General features: G+C 39.0%; 1 protein-coding gene across 1 annotated transcript; it reads left to right on the top strand.

The window, feature by feature from the left end:
* Positions 1-3,129: 3,129 nt before the first annotated feature.
* Positions 3,130-7,025, top strand: LOC104609779 (endo-1,4-beta-xylanase 5-like). The gene is made up of 7 exons (XM_010276167.2): positions 3,130-3,309; positions 4,662-4,708; positions 4,807-5,029; positions 5,148-5,311; positions 5,394-5,492; positions 5,588-6,370; positions 6,482-7,025. Exons 1-7 carry the CDS (start codon positions 3,249-3,251, stop codon positions 6,833-6,835), a joined length of 1,731 nt encoding a protein of 576 aa, XP_010274469.1. The 5' UTR covers positions 3,130-3,248; the 3' UTR covers positions 6,836-7,025.
* The last annotated feature ends 5,555 nt before the right edge of the window (positions 7,026-12,580 follow it).

Below are 12,580 nucleotides of genomic sequence, written 5' to 3'. Positions count from 1 at the left end.
CTCACAGCATATCCCACCTTTGTATGGGAGATGTTCTCAATGTGTGGCCAGGACATGCTGTGAGGTTGGTGCCAAGAGTGCTCTGTGAGAAACAGATCCCAAGTCCTTAAAGCAAGAAGAGGTTGCCTTCGGCCTTTCCAAACGGGCACTAAATTTGACCAAATCATTGATCTTAATCTTGGGCCTAGGGCAGCTGATGTACTTCAAGGAAAAGGCTATACAGGCTTTTCAATTATACCGTCGGGCATGGTTTTCAAACCGTTGTTGACCTGGATGGTTGGACCGTTTGGCCTGGGAATTGTACAGGCAATCGGTTCTGTTTTACCTCAAACTTGGTCAACAATCCGTTGAATCGGGTGATTGAACTGTCGATCTGTTGACCTGTTTAACGGTTTTTGGTCGTTTTTTAATTTTTTTGGCCGTTTGAACCGGATGGTCGAACTATCGATCTGTCAACCAATGGCTAGAACGGTTTCATTTCCGTTTTTTTTTAAAAACCATGCCATCGGGCTATACTGTCCCATGTGATCACATATAAATAGGAGTTCACATCTGCGTCCCACATGCACATCTTAGCGTGCATTGGGAACATCTCTCTTAACATTGGGAAATGTTTCCAATACACACAGTTGGGATGTGCTGTAGGGCATTTGTGAGGCACAGATGTGAATTCTATAAATAGATCTAGGGTCTGAAAAGGTAAAAGTAGGTAAGGCTTGGCACTGGCCTTCTGTAACAACAGGAACAAAAAGATTGGGAATTGGAATTTCATTCCCTCATTCCTGATGGAATGGCATTTCCCCATTTGAGGAATGACTATTCCTTCCCCTTAAGAATGAAATCTCATTCCAGCTGAACCAAATAACCTATGGGAATGATCATTCCAATTCTGATTATGAGAGATTTTGGTTCTGATTCTGGTCGTGAACTAAAATGGACCCTAATTTTTCTTTCTTTTTTGAGATCCCGGCATTTCTATATATTATATCATGTCAATCCCTTTACGCTTCATACAATTTCCATTCTATCTGCACGTGGAAAAGGAAAATCAGCTTTAAATGAGGGAAGTACTACGGTTATTACTTAAGACTTAAAAGAGTAAAAAGCGTATGATTGTTATGTTTTGTTTTATGCAACAAAAGAGGAACAATAGAATGTAAATCACACCCTCAGATTTTTTAACTATAGAGATATGAATCTTGAGAACCCATCAGTTAAAGTACTGAGCTTGATTTCATTCATCAAAGACTGAAATATAATTAGAGCTTTCAATTTCTTTGTAATTATTATTATTTTAACCGCGCTCGTGAAAATGTATCATGTACGTAAGGCTGTCAAGTCTCAACCAACACCACTCGGGATTTCCTATTCACTTTTCATATCCATTCTCTATCCGCTGTGAATTGGAGTCATACATCTCTATTATGAATTGAGAGATGTATGGCTGCAGTTTATGGCGAGTAAAAAGTGGGTAAGAAAAGTGAATAGGAAACTGGGCTCCCTTCAGCGGCCCATTTGAAGAAACAGTCCAATAACCTACCGGTTTTACGCTTTTAGAACCCAAACGGAGAAGTATGGATACACATGATGTAGAATTCTGAATTCCAGCCCCCACCCCCCCTACTATTAGCCCTCTCCCCCCCTATAAACTACATCCTGCCCGTGAATTTGACATCAATTCACGGTCAGGATGCATTCACCCTGTACTTTGGGGCTATAAAATTCTGATCTGGGCTGATTGGTCATTCTCCCAATACCAAATACAATACTGCTCAAAACACTTGTTTAATGCCTAATCATCACAAGTACCAAAATAAGTTGAAGTGGCAATGGTAACTAAGACAACTTAAGCCCGGAGAGCTTAAACAAAGAGATTTGAGTTCTCGGAGAGAGTTGAAGTGCTAGAATGTTTGAATGAGGGTGAAACGCCCTTCATATAATATTGTGGAAACATATTCTTTTTAAGGTAAGTCGTTAGTTAAGCAGTATTGTTAAGCCAATTTGTCAAGTGATTATGGGTAAATTGCAGATTGGTACTTTGTATGAGCTTCAAAATGTGTCACTAGGTACTTAAACTCTCAAAAACTATTAATTTAGTCCAAAACTGTTAACCAACGTTAGATGCTATATGAAAGGGCAAAAATGCCCTTCGAGTTTTGAAGAGGTGAGGTAAGCATCATTTCCAAAATAGCCATGTTTAAGTCCTCTTCCACTGCGATTGGACACCACTCTACACTTTTATACCCTAGCCTTTCTGTCAAAAAACCAGTGCTTCCCATTGGAGAAGCTACACAGAAATACGTCACCACAATGTCATTGCCGGAGAAGAGGGAATTAGAGCCACTGTCATTGTAATCCTTTTTTCAATTATTCAATCCATAACAAAGGGGGGTTTAGACCGTCGTTATTGCCAGAAAAGATGAGTAATTCAGGAATACAATCAAAGGTGAAATGGTATAAAAAATATTAAAAAAAAAAAGTAGTTTTCATATTTTTAAAAAATTTAAGCCACACATGCCATCATGTAATACAATTACAACACGTGTTAAATTAGTAATTTTTGAGAGATCAGATATTGCAATTGCATGTTTAGAAGTTCGGGTATTAAAATGAGACTAACCCGAAAGTTCAGGATACTAATCTGCAATTTACCCTTCCATGCTGGCTACATGTCCCTCACAGCCCTATTTAATTTCGCATTGTATCTAATTCACACCCTTGATGCTTCGGCATTGGAAGTTTGGAACCTAATTCCTTGTATCGCAATTTGCAAACGCTTCATTTACACATCTATCTACACACTGCTACAAGAAAATGATAAACCTTGATCGGATGTCTCAGTTTTGTGTACAAAATGCTGCTGTCCAAGCCCATGGATGTTCCCCGGGTGCTGTCGTAGACATAAATTTGTATGCAAGTTCTGCAAAGATCCATCCATTTGGAGTTGGACGCCATGCAAACATGTCTTAAAGGTTAGAGCCTTAGTTCTTTAATGAAGCAACTGGCTGAACAAAAGAAAAGATCATTTAAAAACCAATTTTGGAAAGAACATTAATACGCCATTAATTTCCAACCTTTTCCAAATCATTCAATCTCGAGGATACCTCCTTATATAGATAGTCGTATGCAACCCAGCTCCCTCAGTCTCTGTCTCTTTCTCTCTACAGCCTGTTCTCCATAGTAATTGGATCTTTTTGAGTAACTGGTTCAAATCAGTTTCAGGGCACAGAAAGAGCGAGTGGGTGACGATGGAGGGTGCTGATGGAGGAAACCATCTGCTTCTGTTCCTGTTTTGCCTCCTTCTTGCAGGTTTGTTCTTATCGTTATATATAAATCTAGCCAAGTATTGCTTCTGTGGAAATATGGACATTACGGTTGTTTTGTATTGGTGGGTAGCGATTAATTTTCTCTATAAACCGTCCGTCACCACAAGATGAATGCATTCATGGAACAGTTAATATTGCTATTTTGCTGTCGTTTTCCTGTGTTTTTTGTAAGTTTTTTAAACGCAACAAAGAAACTCTTGGCTTTTGACCATCTAAATTGAATGGTATTATTTTTATTTTCTGCTGTGAGAGGAAGATCAGAGATTGAATTTCTTGACGAGAAAAGAGCTGTAAAAAATTGAGTCAACGTGATTAGCATAACGATCACAGTGGTGCCTAGGACCACTGTCTATCATTTGCTTTCTTAACATACAAGTCACTAGTACTACTCACCAGTGCACAGATTTATTTATTTATTTATTTTTTAATTTTGGAAGGATATATTTATTGTATTTTGGAATAATATAGAGCTGGTCATGGTCCCATCCCACGGAGATTTATAGCAACTTCACTGCTTCCCCCATTCCCATACCCATACCAATAAAAGCTTCTGATTTCTGGAGCGTCTCTTAATGGTCCCACAGAATAAATGGTGATCAGATGGTTCTAACCGTCCGACTGACATTCTTCTTTACCAATTTGCCTTCCTATCGTTCAAGTCTTAAGATCTGATCTGAGCCCTACCTTGTCCAAGCGGTGGGTCCGGATCGGCTAGTTACAAACAACTTACATGAGTGCATTTTGTCAAGTTCTATGAACAAGTAGCAAAAGCTCATGATGTGCTTGTTTGTTTGTTAAGATCCACTCCCCCTGGAACATGGATATTTCAATGATGGATCCGTTTGGTTTCGCGGGAATAGGAGTTTGGAATCAGAACCAGAATGGGTCATTTCGATTTCAACTGTTTAGCTGAGTTGAATTGGAATCTCATTTCTGGCTTTGAGCCAGGCCTAGCATGAAAGAAAGCCCAACTAGCTAGGTCCAGCCTCTTTGAGCCGAGTTCACATCCCCACAATGGGCCGCCCCCACAACGTCCCTCAGCACATTCCTGCTATGTATTGGAAGATGACATCATTGGTTCTGGTACTATCATCGGGAGAAGTTCTCAATATACTACATTGCGGGGCGGGCCCTTGTGGGTAGGAGATGTGATCTCCATTGAGCCAGGATATCTATGCAGGCTCAAACAAAATGGGCCGTTCTTAGAATCCTGGCATGGCCTGAAACCTTCCAATTTCCAATAACCCAAAATATACAACCTCATTTCCATTAACTTACAGAGTAGTGTAGCTCCCTTGTCTACTTACTACATATGGTGTTTCTTTGTGGTTACAGGGTCCCTTGTTGAAGCTTTATCCTACGACTATTCGGCAAACATCGAGGTATGCTTTCTGCAACTCGAATTCATAGGCATTTTGTTACGCAAACAATGCTTCTAATATTAATTTGTCTGCTTTCGTTTCTTCTTCAAAATTTGCAGTGTTTAGCAGAACCTCACAGACCTCAATACGAAGGTGGTATCATTACTAACCCAGAGTTCTCTCATGGCTTGAGAGGATGGTCTATCCTTGGGAGTGCAAAGATTGAAAGAAGAGTGTCAAAAGGAGGCAACAGCTTCGTCGTCGTTCATGGAAGGAAACAACCACATGATAGCATCTCGCAGAAGATTTACTTGCGAAGGGGGAAGCTTTACACCTTCTCTGGTAATGTTCGATAAAATGGCAACCCCATAAAAGCAAAATTTAAGACAGGGTCTGTAACTAATTAGTGTAATTGTATCTAATGGAAACATTGTACATGTATTTGATTGTGTTCTTACAGCATGGATACAAGTGAGTGAAGGAAAAGTGCCAATTAGAGCTGTTTTCAAAACAAAAACTGGATATAAACATGCTGGTGCAGTTATAACCGAGTCTGGCTGCTGGTCCATGCTTAAAGGTGGCCTAACTGCTAACTCTTCTGGCCCGGCTGAACTCTATTTTGAGGTACTTTTATCAGGTGCAGTTCTTTCTATGATCGATCTTTAGTCAATACAAGTACTTACAATTTCCCATATATCGTCTTCAGAGCCAAAATAAAACGGTGGATATATGGGTAGACAGCGTCTCGTTACAACCATTTACCAGTGCGCAGTGGAAAGCTCACCAAGAGCAAAGCATTGAGAAGGTAAATTAAAGAGCTGTCAAAACAAATTAAATGGGTTAATTTCTCTGGTTTTTTCTATGTTGTATATATACTTAGAGAATTGATTCATGTTGCAGACACGTAAAAGGAAGGTGAAATTCCAAGCTGTTGACTCACTAGGAAATGCCCTAGCCGGTGCCCGAGTCTCCATTCAACTAAAAAAGCCGAGCTTCCCATTTGGTGCTGCCATTGCTAAGACTATCCTAAACAATCCTGCGTATCAGAAGTGGTTCACGTCCAGGTTCACCGTGACCGCCTTTGAAAACGAGATGAAGTGGTACAGCACTGAGTCCTCTCCCGGCAAGGAAGACTACTCGGTAGCCGATGCCATGCTCCAATTTGCCAAACAGAACGGAATCAGTGTGCGAGGCCACAATGTCTTCTGGAATGATCCCAAATACCAACCATGGTGGGTACCCAAGCTATCGCCTAGCCAACTCAGTGAGGCCGCATGGAAGAGGATTAACTCCATTATGTCAAGATACAAAGGGCAGGTTATTGCATGGGATGTTGTTAATGAGAACCTCCATTTTTCCTTCCTTGAAGATAGGTTGGGTTGGAACGCATCCGCAGCTTTCTATCAGAGAGCACATCAGCTCGATGATAGAGCAATCATGTTCTTGAATGATTTTAATACAATAGAAGACAGCAGGGACGGGAAGTCGACACCGGCTATGTACCTTCAGAAACTGAAACAAATTCAATCCTTCCCAGGGAGCAGGATGTCACTAGGAATTGGGCTCGAAGGCCATTTCCATACCCCAGATATTGCCTACATTAGAGCTGCTCTCGATACTCTTGCCGCTACAAAGCTGCCCATTTGGATCACAGAGTTGGACGTGGGAAGCGACCCAAATCAGGTAAACTTCATGAATGTAAGATTTTACAAATTAAAAGCATTCCTAAGCTTGTCTCTGTGTGTGTGTGCATGCGCCTCAAGCTAACCAGCTTTGCGTTTTCTGTATGTGCAGGCAAAATACTTGGAAGAGATCCTGAGAGAGACACACGCTCACCCTGGCTTACAGGGAATCATCATCTGGGCGGCATGGCGCCCGGAGGGGTGTTACAGGATGTGCTTGACGGATAATAATTTTAAAAATCTTCCCACAGGCGAGGTTGTGGACAAGGTGATAGGTGAGTGGACCCATGCACACTTGGCCGGCTTGACAGATAGCAATGGCTACTTCGAGACCTCGCTCTTCCATGGGGATCATGTTGTAACTATTACTCATCCATCCATGAATTCTTCTTTGGTTCAAAGCTTCAAGGTGACAACTCCTCGTGTTTCTCAAGAAACAATGCTCGAAGTTGAAATCAATGCATGAGAAATAGTTCACTCTCGGCAGTAGATCATGTTCTGTTGTTTCAATAGAGAAAAAAAAGTGTTCGACAAATTTTGCAGTTTAATTAAATAAAAGAATATAATGCTTCGAAATCCCATTACCATGTTGGATCCCTGTAATGGTGAAAATTTTGTTTTGATAAATAAAGTTTCCATTGTATAAGCACCAAAAAGTTTTCATTTGGTGATCGACAGTGAGCAAATGCAGTCTGGATTTCCTGCTTCCTTCACTCTGATCTTCTCTCTATTGCCCAGTAAAACAATGCCAACTGTCCCCACTTATGTGAGAAGAGTCCCATCTTGTGCTACAGCAGGACAACCCAAGGCATTAACCCCCTTTTTTATTGTCAAAACATGGTTAATTACTTAAATATACCCTATTGTTTTACTATACTACTAATTAATATCCCAAATCTATTTAAGTACACCCCGTGTGGTGGCCCGACAGAGTTATGTGAAAGAAGTGTCAGGAGCTTGAAGGAGAAGAGCTCTGGAGAGATTGTTTTGTAGTTGAGTTGCTTTATTTGCTAATAGCCTAATACAGAGAAATGGGTTCACAGAGTTTGAAGAACTCTTTTGGTTTTCCACAATCAAAGTGACAGAGAGATTGGTGAACTGTTAAAGATTTTGCTCGTCCCATCTCTTTGTTTTGATTTTCTTTCTTTGAACTCTGTATTTTGATTTTCTTTGTTAATGTAGTACAATATATATTTCTAATCTTGAGAGTCGAGATTTCTTGATGAATCCGAATTTTCACTTGTCGATGGTATATGATATCTTCAAATGGGATGGATTAGCTCGACATATCAACTGATAAAGTATTACAAGCTTTTTTGAAGCTTAAATCTCTGTGAAGGGGATGGTAGGGTTGTGATTCGGCTTATGTCAACTCTGGGTTGTGTGTGAGAACAGGTTTTTTGGATATTATGACTTGTGAGAAGAACAGGCTTTTGTTATTACTGAACAATGGGCCTCAGACCCCTACAAGCTTCTTCGTGCAGTCCTGCCAGATTCAAAAAGGAGGTCTATAATTTGTATATACTCGCTATTAACTCAGGGAATCAGATATGCGGTTTTTCTGCATTTTACTTTTGTTCTTTCATTCGTTTGTTGAGGTCCCAGCATGTAATGGAGGTGAAAAGGAAATTCAGCTTTTTCTTTTCAATAAATGAGGAAAATAGAAGAGAATACTACGGCTATTACTTGAAAGAGTAAAACATCAGGCCCATTATTATCAGATCAATGCTATATTATTATGTTTTGATTTATGGTGCAAAAGGAGAACAATACTATAGAAGCCATACCATCAAATATTTGAAAAAAAAAATAGAGATTTGAATCTTGAGAACACATCAGTTAAAGAATACAGGTTATTGATTTCATTCATCAAAAACTGAAAACTTGTTAAAACTTTCCTCTTTAATAATATTGTTTACATAGGGCAGGAAGGGTGGAGAGGTTCCTGTTGGGGGAATGTACATTACAGTAGCAGAAATGAGTGTGAAAAGCAATCTCAGGACACCAAGAAACTTTCCCCTAAGTTTGGGTGTTAAAATGGGTTTGTCAATAACAGTAGATAAACAATTCAGACAAATAACAAAAAATACAAATAGCAACCACCACACAATAGCACACCTGAATTTTTACATAGAAAACTCCAAAATTGGGAAAAAAACCACGGGACCTATGGTCCATAAAAGTCTTCCACTAATTTAGAAATTAATGGGTACAACAGTCCTCTCTAATTGCAACTAAAGGTTTACAAACATCAAGAAAATAATCATTGGCTCACAAGTACAGCATTAACATCACCAATTAACATCCAATTGGTAATGAAACCTCTTACAAATCGATGAATCTAGATCACTTGCCTCTAAAATACGTTCCAACACCCTATCAATTTGATTTGACACCACACATCTCATGCATCTGAAATCAAAACTTAGTTTTTTTTTATCAGTTTCAATTCTCAAATTTTAAAATTTCGTTAACAAAAAAAAAAAAAAAACTGATTTGAAAAACCAGTCTGGTCTGATTACAAACATACATACACCCCTAAGTATGTATCTATACATACTAGGGCGGAGCTAGGAAACTTTCAACAGGGGGACCAAAACCTAAGATGAATTGGGGATGGGGGAATAAGTATGGATGGTCATAGGGGGGGCCAACCCATTGGGGTGGGGAGTGGGGGGAGGGGGAAATGTACATGAAACTCAAGTGGGGATTTTTGGGACTATAGGGGAGCCATGGGCTCCCCTGGATCCCCATGGTTCCGCCCCTATATACACACATATATATACTCCATGTTATGTACATATATACATTAGACCTATTCATGGGTCGGACCGGCTTTTTACTCTTCATAAACATGATTTTATTAGGCTCGAGCCCGAGCCTAGCCCTAATAAAAAGTCCGAAGCCTGACCTAATAGAAGAAAGAACTCTCCGCCAATGATTGAGTTCACGTCTGAGAGAGAGAGAGAGAGAGAGGGAGAGAGAGAGGACTCACTGCCGTCGCCGGTGCCTGTGTTCACCGCCTCGCCAGTGCCTGTGTTCACTGCCTCGCCGGTGTCTGAGATTTGAAAGAAAAGAAGTGAGAAGAGGAATGAGAGAGAGAAATAAAGAGAGAGAAAGAGAAGACTCACCGCCAGTTTGCCAGAGTTGTTGCGCCAGTGAATGTTCGCTGGTTCTGCAGCTGCTTGAGAGTGTGAAGAGGATGTGAAGAGAAGAAAGGTTCGGCTAACAGGAAATGTGGAAAGAGATGACTGAGAAGGATTAGGATATTAGGGATTTTGGGTTTAGTCTATAAGTCGAGCTGGGCTATTTTGGCAAATCCCGAGCCCAGCTCGGATTTATTGCAGGCCGGGCTCATTTGCGTGTTCAAGCCCGTCCAGGGGCCGAGCCGGCCCATTGGACCACCCAGCCCATGAACAGGTCTAATATACATATGTATGTATATTAGTTTTTATTTACTTGGTTTGATTTTTAACCAAATAAACCAAAGCAGAAATCTCTTAAACTACTAAGAAATGGATTTATAAACCCCTACTGTTACAAAATCCCTTAAAGTATCCCCAATTCTACCCCTATTATTAACAAATGTAACAATCTGTTTGCATGTGACCGCATGTGACTTACAACTTTTGTAAAATCCAATTTTACCCTTTGTATACCAACAACATACAAAAGTCTATGGTCAAAGTCAAACCTTTTGAGATTGAACAAACCCTTCTATTGTATCAAATGTGGTTGACACCACAACTCAATCTATAATCACTCTCTTTGGACATATTTCTACCCCCACACTCAAGGTGAAGGAATCTCACCACTGATAACTTCTCCACAAATCAGTTTTCAAAAGAGACAAGCCTATTGTTGAGCGACAACTTTTCAGAGTAAGCTCTTCACGCCATTATTCACTCGGGATTTTCTATTCACTTCTCCTATCCACTCTCTACCGGCCGTGAATTGGAGCCACACATGCCTATTATGAATTAAGAGATATGTGACTGCATCTCAAAACAATTAGCGAGTAGGCAGAAAAGTAAATAGAAAATCTGGGCTCGCCATTATTGGCTTCTTATCTACACCTTAACAAAAGAAGAAAGTTGATGGACGTCTAAGAGATTATCATCCATGTAAACTTGTTGTACTCCAAGGACAAAGCTAAGAGCTTTATCATCATCACCATGAAAACTGGCAACAATCCTTGAAGCTCATTGTAAAAAAATCAAGCGCTATCCATTCGCTTTGGGTGCCCATGGTCCAGTGTACTTGTAAAGACAAGATCTATTGGTTGAAACAGAGTTGGTTGTTGTAGAGATGGGTGAACAGTGCAGATGAAATAAACCAAAAAGTTAGCTATTGCTCATACCAAACACTTCTAGAAATCTGAAATTTTTAAACAAACATGGATGCTTGCTTTCTCTTTCATTGAGCTTTAGGCTGTGTTTGGTTGCAGTGCAATTTTATTTGTATCAGTATAAATGTATGGAAATGCAAATTATTATTTAATTTTGTTTTGGATTTTACTTTATTCTACTTCGTGTCTTAATTTACTTCATTTATATTGCAATCAAACAAAATAAGATAAAATTTAAAACAAAAATAGGTCAAAATTTACACTGAAATCATTTGTACTGTCATGGTTTTGTATCAATACAAATTTATTTGCATTGCAAACAAATACAGCCTTAGGCTCAGTTTGGAAAGAGTACAAATACATACAAAATAATACAAAATACAAGATTTTGCACTCTATGTATTTGTATTTATACTCCTTCAAAACTGAGCCATAATAGACATATTGAAAATTTTTACCCTTTTTCTTTTTCTTTGCTACTGCCACACTGTCAAAGGCATGACATGACAAAATAGATATTTTCAATATTTTTTCTTTAATATTTAAAGGTGGCGTCAATTGTTAAAAAAAAAACTAGGGATATTCTATGAGATTTTACAAATATCAAGGGAAGTTTTAGTCTATTTCCTAAAACGCAAGGATAGTTTAAAAGACTTGCCCGAAACCAAATACTTCCCTTTACTTACATAGTGATTTTGCTTGATGTTGATAATTTATTATTAGGAAAAATTTCTTGTACTTTGGCTTGAGTGACAATTTGGTCCCTGAACTTTAAAATGCGACAATTCAATATCTGAACTTTTAAAATGTGACAATCCAGTACCTGCCATTAACCAATCCGATAATCATCCGTTAAGTGACATTTGAAAAGTCAAAAAAGCCCTTCAAATTCCATTTAATTCTCTTTATCAATCATCCAAACATTGATAAAAAACTGAGCAGTCCCAAATCCTAGTCCCGTCTATTCAAAAAAGTTGGCAACTGTTTAGAAGAATCTAGGATTTGGGATTGTTAAGTTTTTTGTCAATGTTTGGATGGTTGATAAAGAAAATTAAATGGCATACGAAAGGCATTTTTGACTTTTCAAATGTCACATAACAGATGATTAACGACAGGTACTGAATTATCACATTTTAAAGTTTGGGGACCAAAGTGTCACTTGAGCTAAAGTACAGGATACTGATCGGGAATTCTGCCTTATTATTATTTATATTCATTTACATACATGCTTGCTACCTTTCTTCAATCATTTTTCACAAGGAAAATGACCTATGATGCCGGAAAGAAATCATACCAGAAAGGTTTTGATCAATCACAACCCTTAGTGAATTTTGGTTTAAACCCACCTGATTTTCCTACTTTATGATACTGGTTGATTGGTTGTAAGTTTTTCCGGTATCAAATAATTCTGGCATCATAGTTGAACCCTATTTCACATTTTATCTAATTCACATTCTTCTCCACTTTGCAATTCGAACCTAATTCCGTCTACTCCAATTTGCAATTCACACATGCTCAAATTTGCACTTTGCATTATCCTACATGAATCCATGATTTGCATCCTTGGTGGGATATGCCTTTATGCTACCACAGTTTTGTTTGCGTAAAATGGTGCTGTCCATGGATGTGCCCAGGGTGCTGTCATAAATAACTCTGCGATGAACCGTCCACTTGGAGTGGGAAGCCATGCAAGCATTGAGTGCTTATTGAGTGTGCTCACTAAATGTGCTTACATGATCCCTACTCGTCTTGAAGTTTAGAGACTTAATCCTTTAATGAATAAGGATTAATGCAGTAACTGGCTCAATGAAGAAAAGATAATTAGAAACCAATTTGGGAAAGATCATTAATTCCCCATTAATT

The sequence above is a fragment of the Nelumbo nucifera genome, chromosome 5 (assembly GCF_055504915.1).
Source record: "Nelumbo nucifera cultivar China Antique chromosome 5, China Antique-T2T, whole genome shotgun sequence".
NCBI lineage: Eukaryota > Viridiplantae > Streptophyta > Magnoliopsida > Proteales > Nelumbonaceae > Nelumbo > Nelumbo nucifera.
Note: the sequence above shows the minus strand (reverse complement) of the source record. Positions and strands in the feature narration are given on the sequence as shown.

Coding starts and splice junctions, on each gene's coding strand:
- LOC104609779 (XM_010276167.2), top strand. CDS start 3,249: ATGGAGGGTGCTGATGGAGGAAACCATCTGCTTCTGTTCCTGTTTTGC. Junction 4,709..4,806: donor ACTATTCGGCAAACATCGAG/GTATGCTTTCTG, acceptor CAAAATTTGCAG/TGTTTAGCAGAACCTCACAG. Junction 6,371..6,481: donor TGGGAAGCGACCCAAATCAG/GTAAACTTCATG, acceptor CTGTATGTGCAG/GCAAAATACTTGGAAGAGAT.